Source organism: Bombina bombina, chromosome 12, assembly GCF_027579735.1.
Source record: "Bombina bombina isolate aBomBom1 chromosome 12, aBomBom1.pri, whole genome shotgun sequence".
NCBI classification, from domain to species: domain Eukaryota; kingdom Metazoa; phylum Chordata; class Amphibia; order Anura; family Bombinatoridae; genus Bombina; species Bombina bombina.
The window spans coordinates 41,459,137-41,473,513 of record NC_069510.1 but is presented as its reverse complement, the minus strand read 5'-3'; the positions used below and the strand labels follow the sequence as shown (position 1 = coordinate 41,473,513).

General features: G+C 40.8%; 1 protein-coding gene across 2 annotated transcripts in view; it reads right to left on the bottom strand.

Annotated features, from left to right (window-relative positions):
• Positions 1-14,377, bottom strand: part of CCDC120 (coiled-coil domain containing 120) — a 56,733-nt gene that overhangs the window by 26,441 nt on the left and 15,915 nt on the right. For both annotated transcript variants that reach the window (XM_053695873.1, XM_053695874.1), the window contains exon 3: positions 3,303-3,399. In XM_053695873.1, coding sequence (XP_053551848.1) covers positions 3,303-3,399 — 97 coding nt within the window. The remainder of the gene's footprint in view (positions 1-3,302; positions 3,400-14,377) is intronic.

The window sequence follows — 14,377 nt, the reverse complement described above, 5'->3', positions numbered from 1 at the left end:
GTGTAGGGGCCGGTCACCTCCTGTTTATGTTGTGCAGGGCGGTCAGTTATTGTGTGTAAGGCTGTGTTACTGATGGTTACAATGTACATGTAGGTATGTATGTGTGTGTGTGTGTAGGGGACAATCACTTCCTGTGTATGTTGTGCAGGGCGGTCAGTTATTGTGTGTAAGGCTGTGTTACTGATGGTTACAATGTACATGTAGGTATGTATGTGTGTGTGTGTGTAGGGGACAATCACTTCCTGTGTATGTTGTGCAGGGCGGTCAGTTATTGTGTGTAAGGCTGTGTTACTGATGGTTACAATGTACATGTATGTATGTATGTGTGTGTGTGTAGGGGACAATCACTTCCTGTTTATGTTGTACAGGGCGGTCAGTTATTGTGTGTAAGGCTGTGTTACTGATGGTTACAATGTACATGTAGGTATGTATGTGTGTGTGTAGGGGCCGGTCACTTCCTGTTTATGTTGTGCAGGGCGGTCAGTTATTGTGTGTAAGGCTGTGTTACTGATGGTTACAATGTACATGTAGGTATGTATGTGTGTGTGTGTAGGGGACAATCACTTCCTGTTTATGTTGTACAGGGCGGTCAGTTATTGTGTGTAAGGCTGTGTTACTGATGGTTACAATGTACATGTAGGTATGTATGTGTGTGTGTAGGGGCCGGTCACTTCCTGTTTATGTTGTGCAGGGCGGTCAGTTATTGTGTGTAAGGCTGTGTTACTGATGGTTACAATGTACATATAGGTATGTATGTGTGTGTGTGTAGGGGCCGGTCACTTCCTGTTTATGTTGTGCAGGGCGGTCAGTTATTGTGTGTAAGGCTGTGTTACTGATGGTTACAATGTACATGTAGGTATGTATGTGTGTGTGTGTAGGGGCCGGTCACCTCCTGTTTATGTTGTGCAGGGCGGTCAGTTATTGTGTGTAAGGCTGTGTTACTGATGGTTACAATGTACATGTAGGTATGTATGTGTGTGTGTGTGTAGGGGACAATCACTTCCTGTGTATGTTGTGCAGGGCGGTCAGTTATTGTGTGTAAGGCTGTGTTACTGATGGTTACAATGTACATGTAGGTATGTATGTGTGTGTGTGTGTAGGGGACAATCACTTCCTGTGTATGTTGTGCAGGGCGGTCAGTTATTGTGTGTAAGGCTGTGTTACTGATGGTTACAATGTACATGTAGGTATGTATGTGTGTGTGTGTAGGGGACAATCACTTCCTGTTTATGTTGTGCAGGGCGGTCAGTTATTGTGTGTAAGGCTGTGTTACTGATGGTTACAATGTACATGTAGGTATGTATGTGTGTGTGTGTAGGGGACAATCACTTCCTGTGTATGTTGTGCAGGGCGGTCAGTTATTGTGTGTAAGGCTGTGTTACTGATGGTTACAATGTACATGTAGGTATGTATGTGTGTGTGTGTAGGGGACAATCACTTCCTGTGTATGTTGTGCAGGGCGGTCAGTTATTGTGTGTAAGGCTGTGTTACTGATGGTTACAATGTACATGTAGGTATGTATGTGTGTGTGTGTAGGGGACAATCACTTCCTGTTTATGTTGTGCAGGGCGGTCAGTTATTGTGTGTAAGGCTGTGTTACTGATGGTTACAATGTACATGTAGGTATGTATGTGTATGTGTGTAGGGGACAATCACTTCCTGTGTATGTTGTGCAGGGCGGTCAGTTATTGTGTGTAAGGCTGTGTTACTGATGGTTACAATGTACATGTAGGTATGTATGTGTGTGTGTGTAGGGGACAATCACTTCCTGTGTATGTTGTGCAGGGCGGTCAGTTATTGTGTGTAAGGCTGTGTTACTGATGGTTACAATGTACATGTAGGTATGTATGTATGTGTGTGTGTAGGGGCCGGTCACTTCCTGTTTATGTTGTGCAAGGCGGTCAGTTATTGTGTGTAAGGCTGTGTTACTGATGGTTACAATGTACATGTAGGTATGTATGTGTGTGTGTGTAGGGGACAATCACTTCCTGTGTATGTTGTGCAAGGCGGTCAGTTATTGTGTGTAAGGCTGTGTTACTGATGGTTACAATGTACATGTAGGTATGTATGTGTGTGTGTGTAGGGGCCGGTCACTTCCTGTGTATGTTGTGCAAGGCGGTCAGTTATTGTGTGTAAGGCTGTGTTACTGATGGTTACAATGTACATGTAGGTATGTATGTGTGTGTGTGTAGGGGCCGGTCACTTCCTGTGTATGTTGTGCAGGGCGGTCAGTTATTGTGTGTAAGGCTGTGTTACTGATGGTTACAATGTACATGTAGGTATGTATGTGTGTGTGTGTAGGGGCCGGTCACTTCCTGTGTATGTTGTGCAAGGCGGTCAGTTATTGTGTGTAAGGCTGTGTTACTGATGGTTACAATGTACATGTAGGTATGTATGTGTGTGTGTGTAGGGGCCGGTCACTTCCTGTGTATGTTGTGCAGGGCGGTCAGTTATTGTGTGTAAGGCTGTGTTACTGATGGTTACAATGTACATGTAGGTATGTATGTGTGTGTGTGTGTAGGGGCCGGTCACTTCCTGTTTATGTTGTGCAGGGCGGTCAGTTATTTTGTGTAAGGCTGTGTTACTGATGGTTACAATGTACATGTAGGTATGTATGTGTGTGTGTGTGTAGGGGACAATCACTTCCTGTTTATGTTGTGCAAGGCGGTCAGTTATTGTGTGTAAGGCTGTGTTACTGATGGTTACAATGTACATGTAGGTATGTATGTGTATGTGTGTGTAGGGGCCGGTCACTTCCTGTGTATGTTGTGCAGGGTGGTCAGTTATTGTGTGTAAGGCTGTGTTACTGATGGTTACAATGTACATGTAGGTATGTATGTGTATGTGTGTGTAGGGGACAATCACTTCCTGTGTATGTTGTGCAGGGCGGTCAGTTATTGTGTGTAAAGGTTTAGGTCACTCACAGAATAATGTGGGTGATTTATTATCATACTATCAGGGTCCTGTAAAATTAGAAGCTTTTTTGCAGTATATATGTGTAGGAATGATTGTATTAAAAGGTAAGGATGCTAGCAGGCTGGTGCTATTAATAAGGCAAACCATGCAGTCGCCTGAGGAAGCAGCAACAGGGGGCGCACAGTTGGTTATATTCAGTAACAATGACCAATAATATCAACTAGAGAATGGAGAAGTATTTGCGCTGTAGTGAATGAGTTCATATTGTAACATAGGAATTTGTGATATTGGTGATACTGAATAAATTGGAGAGGCTGATAATGAGTCTACCCAAGTGTAAGAGATTGTTAACTATCCATGATTCCCATTGCAAGAGGTTGTATTACCTGTAGTGGGTACCCCACAGGGGCTAATCAGGTGACCTTTCACCTCCATATTTGGAAACATTTTATCAGCAGAATCTACTGCACCATCTGAGATAACCTAATGTGTAAGGGAGAGAAAGTGGGGAAACAATGAACGCTTCATTGGTGCACGTTTTATAAAAACACAAAGCGTACACACACATTATATATATGTATACATATACACACACACACCTCATTTTGTTGTTCTACGCTTTATTCCACTTTTTTACAAATTGAGCATGTCTATTGGTGCCATTTTCCCAACATATATACACATATAAATACACATAAACATGCACACACATACACACACACACACACCTATACACATATAAATACACATAAACATGCACACACACCTATACACATATAAATACACATAAACATGCACACACATACACACACCTATACACATATAAATACACATAAACATGCACACACATACACATATAAATACACATAAACATGCACACACATACACACACCTATACACATATAAATACACATAAACATGCACACACATACACACACCTATACACATATAAATACACATAAACATGCACACACATACACACACCTATACACATATAAATACACATAAACATGCATACACACACACCTATACACATATAAATACACATAAACATGCATACACACACACACCTATACACATATAAATACACATAAACATGCATACACACCTATACACATATAAATACACATAAACATGCATACACACACACACACCTATACACATATAAATACACATAAACATGCACACACATACACACACCTATACACATATAAATACACATAAACATGCACACACATACACACACCTATACACATATAAATACACATAAACATGCAAACACATACACACACCTATACACATATAAATACACATAAACATGCACACACATACACACACCTATACACATATAAATACACATAAACATGCATACACACACACACCTATACACATATAAATACACATAAACATGCATACACACACACACACACCTATACACATATAAATACACATAAACATGCATACACACACACACCTATACACATATAAATACACATAAACATGCATACACACACACACACCTATACACATATAAATACACATAAACATGCATACACACACACCTATACACATATAAATACACATAAACATGCATACACACACCTATACACATATAAATACACATAAACATGCATACACACACACACCTATACACATATAAATACACATAAACATGCATACACACACACACACACCTATACACATATAAATACACATAAACATGCACACACATACACACACACCTATACACATATAAATACACATAAACATGCACACACATACACACACACCTATACACATATAAATACACATAAACATGCATACACACACACACACCTATACACATATAAATACACATAAACATGCATACACACACACACCTATACACATATAAATACACATAAACATGCATACACACACACACACACCTATACACATATAAATACACATAAACATGCATGTACACACACACACCTATACACATATAAATACACATAAACATGCACACACACACACACACACACACCTATACACATATAAATACACATAAACATGCATACATACACACACACACACACACACACCAGAAAAAAAGATTACGACTCACTGAAGGCTCAGATGATTGTTGCATATTTTTTTTTAGCTATTAAGTTGTTGTTTTTATTATTAAGGTACGTACATTGCTTTCTTTTTTTTAGACATAATGCTATTGCACACTTAAAGGGACACTGAACTCAATTTTTTTCTTTCGTGATTCAGATAGAGCATGCAATTTTAAGCAACTTTCTAATTTATTCCTATTATCAATTTTTCTTCGTTCTCTTGCTATCTTTATTTGAAAAAGAAAGTTGAGAACCTTGGACAGCACTTGTTTATTGGTGGATGAATGTATCCACCAATCAGCAAGAACAACCCAGGTTGTTCACCAAAATGGGCCGGCGTCTAAACTTACATTCTTGCTTTTCAACTAAAGATACCAATAGAATGAAGAACATTTGCTAATATGAGTAAATTAGAAAGTTGCTTAAATTTGCATGCTCTATCTGAATCACAAAAGAAAAAATTTGGGTTCATTGTCCCTTTAATAAACTACGGCATATTGTAAACATAACATTTATATGCACTAGAAAACCAAAACATTGTGTGACTCCCTTTATTGCTGTAGTCTAGAACCGAACCTGCACTATCCCTGAGGTATGCCTATATATATATATACGTTGATTGGAGTAGCCGTGTTAGTCCAGAGATTTAGATATCAAAATAACAAGAGTATTGCATTGAGCAATGATACTTTTTTTATTGGACTAACTATACATTTATAAGTTGACAAGCTTTCGGAAGAGTTCCTTCCTTCATCAAGTCTAAAGCAATACATTTTTTATTGCTTTATTTTATTTTTTATTTTTTTATTTTTATTTATTTTTTTATTTTATTTTTTATTGCTTTAGACTTGATAAAGGAACTCTTCCGAAAGCTTGTCAACTTATAAATGTATAGTTAGTCCAATAAAAATAGTATCATTGCTCAATGCAATACTCTTGTTATTTTGATATCTATCTATCTATCTATCTATCTATCTATCTATCTATCTATCTATCTATCTATCTATCTACACACAGTAATAATCTTGGCTTCTGCCATATGCTTTTGTATTGTACAGGTAAAAAACCCTTTATCCAAATGACTTGGGACTGTAAAAGGATTTTTGGTTGAGTACCTGGGTTATGCTTGAGTATTGGTTGGCTAAATGTATCTACCAATAAGCAAGTGCTATCCGTGGTGCTGAACCTAAAATTGGCTGGCTCCTAAGCTTTAAATTCCTGTTTTTAGATAAAGATAGCAAGAGAGCGAAGAAAAAATGATAGTAGGAGCAAATGAGAAAGTTGCTTAAAAGTGCATGCTCTATCTGAATCGTTAAATAACAAATTTGGGTTTAGTGTCCCTTTAAATCGTTTTTAATACTTTTGTATAGATAGTACCCTCAGAAAGATAGTGCAGTACTGTAATCTGAAAGGTAATATTTGTTTTAAATAAAACTTTAATTATGCTTACCTGATAAAAAAAAATTCTGATGGGGAGAGTCCACAGCTGCAATCATTACTTTTGGGAAATACAGAACCTGGCCACCAGAAGGAGGCAAAGACACCCGAGCCAAAGGCTTAAATACCTCCCTCACTCCCCTCATCCCCCAGTCATTCAGCCGAGGGAACAAGGAACAGTAGGAGAAACATTCAGGGTGAAAAAGGTGCCAGAAGAATAAAAAAGAAATTTAAGGCCGCCCCATAGAAAAAAATGCGGGCGGGAAGCTATGAACTCTCCCTGTCAGAAGAAAAGAAAATTATCAGATAAGCATAATTTAAGTTTTTCTTCTTAAACGGGGAGAGTCCACAGCTGCATTCTTTACTTTTGGGAAAACAATACCCAAGCTATAGAGGACACTGAATGCAAAAACGGGCGGGTACAAGAGGCGGCCCATTCTGAGGGCACCACAGCCTGAAAAACACCCAAAAGTACCAAGTAACTGCTCATCAGTTAAAAACATTAAAGCCCTTGCTAGAGACCGCCCAGAATCACTAGACTCAACCGAGCACAAAAGCCTCTGAGGAGACCAAGTCCCGCAGGCTCCAAGCCCACCAATAACTCACCCCCGACATGAAGGAAGGGGGACCTCCACATTCTTCCTGAAGGGAAGAAGAGGAAGGACTCAGATAAGGGAGTCAAAAAGGACCACCAGACAAAAAACTAGGACAAGCACCCAAGGACCCAAGCGTAACTCCAAGAGCGCAAACCAAGGTTGCAACAGGACAAAGTCGCGTAGAGAACAAACCTTACCTACCCCGTCTGAGCAGGGTGAAAGGAGGAAAATCCCAGACCACTATATGCATGGAGTCCAAGATAACCATGTAACGCCCCAACCCTGAAAACCTAGAGGGACAAGAAAACAGCACCATAATCTCTAATTATGCTCCAGATGAACAGGCTTCCTTCAGCAAAAGAGGTCTAAGCTGACGCAAGCCGCCAACACTAGCTAATCAAAAGCTAGTAAACTGTACCAGGAACCTCACAGAGGACAGACTCCAAAGAAGTGCAGAGCAACTTCCTCCCAAGAAAAACAGGGAAGAAAGGATAGTACCCAAAACCAGCAGAGATAAACAATCCGCTGAGAGGAGACACCGCAAAGCCTCCAAAAGAAGGCCCAAAAAAATCTATTAAATGAAAAGCGGTCAGATTCGTGACCCCCACTCCGAGGTAACGGACCCAGCGCCAAAACGGCTGGCAATGTCCGAAAGGACAAGGGAATGAGAGTTCCCATAACCACCAAGACCTTCAGAAATGAAAAAGGAGGGAATCCAGACCCCCCAAGGACGAGCTCGGGTTCAGAGTAAAATGGAGGATAAATTACGTCTGCAGTAAAACTGCAGGCAAGGAATTAGGTACAGCTGCGCTGTCAAAAAGACAGCTAAATGTGTGTAGCAAACAGGCTATTATAAAGACCCATATAGGTTATATATATATACATACATTTAATATATAAAATCAACAAATATTAGAGAACAACGCATCAGATATATAAAAATACAAATAAATAAAAAATGTGCACCAAAACAAGGATTACAATCTAACAATTCATACAATCCAGAAATTCATACAGACATAAAAAACACTTGACACAAAAATAGGTTTTGGCAAGCGTTGGTTAGAAGATTAAAAGTCTTTTCTGGAACCAAAACTGTCTCTTGTTTAAGCAAAGTCATGTTATTTAAACAAAGTGATGTCTTGGTAGGTGGTTGTCAAGGCTTGGCTTATACAGCAAACATATCGATGGCATAAGCTGAAAGAGCTGCAGGGTTGCAAAGCTGCAGAGTGTGGGCGAGAAGAAAGGACAAGGAAATCCTTTTAAAGCAGAAATATAATTCCAATGGCAAGGTGTACACTTATACTTACACCGGTTGCCATTATTAGTTGTTCTCCAAAAGTTTGTTTCTCTCAGGCGTCTTCTAGACTCGGGTTCCGAACCCAGACACAGCTCCCTTCCCAAAGAGAAGGGACACTCCCAAAAAGGAGACCCTATACTGAAACTACAGTAACGGCATGACACCAGAAAATCACTCCCTTCACATGACATTCTGCACAGAAGGCAGGAATAACCCCACTGAACAGAGGAAGAAGAAGACCTCCGGGACACCAGGTGGGTACTGTGGTATGCCCAATCCTCCCCAAAGGGAAAGGAAATGCAAAAGCAAAACAGCTCACCCGTCCACAGGCATTCAGCGTAAAGATAAAGACGGAAGACAAAAAGCCAGTACCGCTTGATAGGAACCATCCGGCTACTACAGCTGGCCCAGTAGAAAATTCCAATTCTCCGTTAAGAGAGAGAAAAAAAAATCCTCCAGAAGTGGATAAGAAGACATTCCGGAACCGGAACACTAGGCCGTCCAGATCCAAAAAGAAAGCTGCTACGGCAGGATTCAGACTCCAAGTCTTAAGCTTGCTAGGCAGGGTAGTTATCCCTAAGGCCACCTAGTCCTGCCCTAAGGTATCTGAACACAGGAAACCCAAAAAAATCCAGGACAAGAAAACTGGAAACCTGGAACCTGAAGCAATCACAGCGATATCCAAGGGTCCTTGAACGCTCACGTAAGTATCCCAGAGACAGAGAGCTTAACCCCTAAAGGCTCGAGGACAACACTCACTAAGTCTTAAGACTAAGGAAAACTTACAAGAGAACAGAACTCAAAAACCTAGAAAACTCTAGTTTGAGAAGAAAATAGTCTCCAAAGATCCTTTAGGGATCAACCTCTCGGAAAACTTAACAGCTTGAGGAATGGATGAATGAACGAGAATCCTAAACTCCTGGCGAGTGACATTAAACCAAAATGCCTAAGCAGGGGCAACCGCAGGAAAAAAAAGAAACACCACAATCTCCAGAGCCTCAAAAATACAGGAGCAGATGAGAACCGTAGGTGTAAAAAAGGACTAAAAAGCCTGACTTCCAGAAACAGATGACCAGAAAACCAACCCCAAGGAAGGGGAAAAAGAGGCACAAGCAACCTCTACCCTTTAAGGAAGAGGTAACGTCACGGAGGAACGGATTCAAAAAGGACAATCCCAAAAGAAAAATACCAACAGAGGAGACAAAAAAAACATCACCTCAGCCTGGTACCACGAATTTCTAAGGAGTCATCTGAACCTCCATGCTCTAGCTCCTGACCCAAAGGACCTCAGGAACCCCCAGAGTATGCTTTAGTGGGATCCAATCTCGGTAACCCAGCCAGCAATAAGGGGCAGGACATTGAGGACTGAGCTCAATCCCCTCTGATGCCCCACCCAAAGAAATCAACGAGAACCAGCCTGACGTCTAGGAACGAAAGGCCTCCTATAACATGTAAAATCAAGAAAACGAACTCCTCCCAGAGTAAGCCCCACAGCACCCCAACCGGGCCAGACAGTTAAAATGGGCACCACATAGGAGATATAGACCTCAAGGAACAGAAAAGCTAATGCCCAAACAGGATCAGCTCGATACATAGGGCACTTCAGAACTGTCCAAAGCCACAGACATGTCGGAGCCCTGGTAGGGATAGACAAAATAAACGATAGGACATTGTTATGTCTAACACTTTAATTTAACTCCTGCGGAAGTGCCAAAGCGACAACAAAATTGTTAGTATCGAATCCCAGAGAAGAAATGTTTACAAAAAGAAAACTATAACAGACATGAAATAAAATACATCCTAACTGGATCAAAGTAAAAGAGGGCAGCACCCGCAGGTGAATGCCCAAGAAGAATGGAGTCACAAACAGGACCAGCCGGTCAGAAACCTGAATCTTCGAAAGTTCAGAACTGGAATAAGATACTCAAAAAATGAAGAAAAAAAAAATACAGACAAGGAGATTGACTTCATCCCCATTCGTCTAACCCTGTATGTATTGGGTACTTGTAAAGTGCGGCTAATCACCCGTAAGGGTCTCAAGGCGCTGCTCATTTTTATCAACCTCGGAAGGATGAAAGGCTGAGTGGACCTCGCCGGGGATCAAACCTGCAACCCTAAGGTTGCTACAGAGCTCAGCCATAGCATTGCTGGGCTATCTGTCCTGCTTGCCGTCTGGAACGAAAGACCGAGGGATCCATCGACCCATTAGGACTGAGATCCTCAAGCACTGCCAAAACATGCTTCAGCAGGACACGAAGGCACGCCAGTCTATAATGAAAGGCAAGACTTACCTCCCCCCGGGGCAGCCGATGATCCTAGCCCTGAGGGTTGGATCCCTGAAGCCTCAGAGGAAACTGCTTCCCCAGAGAGCTGATCTGATCCAAATGATCCCACACCTGACGAGCCCTGGTTAACAGAACACAGACCTATCTTTCTGGAAGATGTAAATGCGCCAACGCCATAGATATGGCCATGCCAAACCGAGTCGTAACCTCTGGAGGAAACAAGACGCTTTCCAGAGGAGGGCTAACGACATTTGGGACACCTGCTTGCGTAGCAAAAGAAGGTTCTAGGGCGTGCGCCTCGCAGGATATGGGATCCTCAGGAGGCGGATGGCTCAGTGGACTCTAAGTTCCCCGATTCGGGAGAAAAGGGTACTCTAGAGCGGCATTCGGAACATAACTGATGGGCATGGATCACCCGGGCCACTTCATATTCTTCGCAAGAAGCAGAATCGGAATCAGAGACACCCGTCTCCAAAAAAAATCAGAATTCTCCATAACTCGGTGATTGAAATTATGGATCACAAAATAAACGGCACCTTACATCCCCAATGGCTGGGGCACTACTCACCACCTCCTATGACCCAGACAACTAGCAAAACAGACTCTCTCCGTCGCCACATGGTCAGGAATACGGAAATGGAGATGGAAAACGTGACCACGCCCGGTCACGAGGTGCACCATACAGGCCAAAGAAAAGCGTGCCAGTCCACAAGGACTGTGCAGCCTGACAAAAAAGGCCGGTATGTTCCGAAATAGCCATGAGCCCAAGCATCACTACACATTAGCAGACAGAATCACATAACAAACATGATTAAAGTCCCCCCTGTTCAATAACCCCCCTCAGGAGATATTAACCCTAGATTCCATAAAGATAAAAGGAGTCCCACTGAGACCCTGACTTCTTAATTTACATTACATTCTCATATTGAAAGTAAAATGAAACGATCTTACCAGAATCTACGCCGTGGAACAGGAACAAGGCCCTTCAAGTGTGAGACAGTAGCACCGCATCTAAGATGGACTTGAATGAAGAAAGCAGGCAGCGAAACTTGTCAACGCTGATTGCTTAAGGAGCTGTTGATATGAGTCGGGATGGTTTCACAGAAAGACTCTCCTTGCATCTCCGGACTCCAACTTTCGTCCATGTTGAGAGGCTGACAAGACTACTTTAAACTCCAGCCCCTTTCCGAAGAGTACTACCCTCCATAAGAGACTAAACCGAATCTTCCCAACACTTCTCTGCCAACCTCCTGTGACAAAAGGCAAAGAATGACTGGGGGATGAGGGAAGTGGGGGAGGTATTTAAGCCTTTTGGCTGGGGTGGCTTTGCCTCCTCCTGGTGGCCAGGTTCTGTATTTCCCAAAAATAATGAATGCAACTGTGGACTCTCCCTGTTTAAGAAGAAAATATAGACTCATTTGCATTTTAGAACACAAAACACAAACCATAGACAGGGAAGAATTATTTTTGATAATTTATTTATAAATATGAACAAGTTTGGATTTAAGAATAAAGTTTGCATTTTAGAATTCCAGATTTGAAGATTTGCATGCCGTTTATTGTAAAAGCCTTAAAAATAAAGGGTATTTACACCAATCTTAATTCAATATGTTTTCTAAACGCTTAAGGCAAAGAAAAATAGATAACAAAAATGTGTTGATTCTCATTTTGACATAGGGTTATTATGAAAATCCTTAAAGAGAACCAGTGAAAACTCATTCTCAATTCTAAAATACTGACCTTCTGAAATCCAAACTTTATATATATATATATATATATATATATATATATATATATATATATATATATATATATATATATATATATATATATATATATCAATCAAAATGACTATTTCTCCTGCCTGTAAGTCACAATCTTCTCTACCTGTAGTCATTGGTGTGTTTTGTGCTCTAAAATACAAATAATGGTCTATATCTACTTAAAACAACAAATATTACCTTTCAGGTTACAGTACTGTACTATCTCTCTGATGGTACCGTGTATACAAAAGCATTACAAATGATATAACACTATCTTTAGATTGCATGTATGCATAAATGAGATAAGATATTGTTGTTTACACTTTGTCCCATCCTCTTTCCAAACTGTCCCATTTTACAAATGCAAATATTGAGAAATCCTAACCTTTTCCAGTCCCAGGCAGTTTGGACAAAGGGTTTTCTACCTGTATTTCTTACCGTTTACAGAGGAAGTAAAGGGAAGGTACTTCAATTACAAATAAGCTATTAAAGTATAGTGAGACACCTCTGGCTATTTTTAGAAGATGTTCCACCAGAATCTAAAAAATAGATATGTCAGTAATATATGATGGATGACAAAGTTAAATACCTTTGAAACAATCACTTAAAGGGACAGTGCAGTGTAAAATTGGTTTCTCCTTAACGTGTTTACGATGACTTGTTATTCCAGCTGCAGTGTTTAAAATGTCTCAGAAATTGCACCTTTAGTTATAATTTTCTATATGAAATAGCTATTTCTGCCATTCGAAACAACAACCCAATTAAAAGGGCTGTGCTTGTAGGGAAAGCAGGCCTAATTTTCTTATCTGTCTAATTATTTACACAAATAAAATGGAAAATTAAAATTTTAGTAACTCTGTCTCACAGGTCATGAGCATATTTTTTTTGTAACCAGAAATTTAGTTCAGAAATATTCAGTATAGGCAAAATTAGCTATTTCAAAGGAGAAAATAAAAGTGAAAGAGCCATTTTTAAATAATTTAATACACTCCAGTAGATAAAATGGATAATGGGGAAGACATTAAAGGGAAGAACATATTAGAGTACACTGTCCCTTTAAGCTGCATCAGTTCACAGCAGAAAGCAGAAAATAGGGTTGTCTGGAACAGCTTAATCCAATACAGTGTTCAAATGATCTTGTCTGATGTTTCCATAAGACTATTTTCATCAGAATCACACAAGGGTATAGGCACTTTCTAGTCCGGTAATGCAGGTGCAATCAGGGAAGAGGGGGCTAGTCAATTTTACAGGGAGGGGAGAGGGAGGACAAAACTATGTAGCGAATATACTGGTTTTAGCAAAGGTTATGTTCAAGTTTAAGCAGAAAGACCTAGAATGAAGTCAATTTTATAGGGAGGGTAACATTTAGGACTAAACTGAGAGGTCAATGTACTGTTTTTGTGAGAGGTGACACCTTCTGTGTAGGGGGAACAGGTCTAGTATGGAAGGGAAGGTTTGTCACGTGTGTTCCTATGACACTGGCAGAGCTAAATTAGATGGCAAACATACTGGTTCTTGGAGAGAGGCGGCGTATGTTTAGTTTGGGGGGGGGGGTGACAAGGTCTAGCACGGAAAGGGAAGGTTTGTCACGTGTGTTCCTAAGACACTGGCAGAGCTAAATTAGATGGCAAACATACTGGTTCTTGGAGAGAGGCTGCGCATGTTTAGTTTAGGGGTGACTGGGTCTAGTACGGAAGGGAAGGTTTGTCACGTGTGTTCCATAGACACAGGCCTCAGAGCTAAATTAGATGCAAACATACTGGTTCTTGGAGAGAGGCGGCGCATGTTTAGTTTAGGGGTGACTGGGTCTAGCACGGAAGGGAAGGTTTGTCACGTGTGTTCCATAGACACAGGCCTCAGAGCTAAATTAGATGCAAAACATATTGGTTCTAGGAGAGAAGCGGCGCATGTTTAGTTTAGGGGTTGACCAGGTCTAGCACGGAAGGGAAGGTTTGTCACGTGTGTTCCATAGACACAG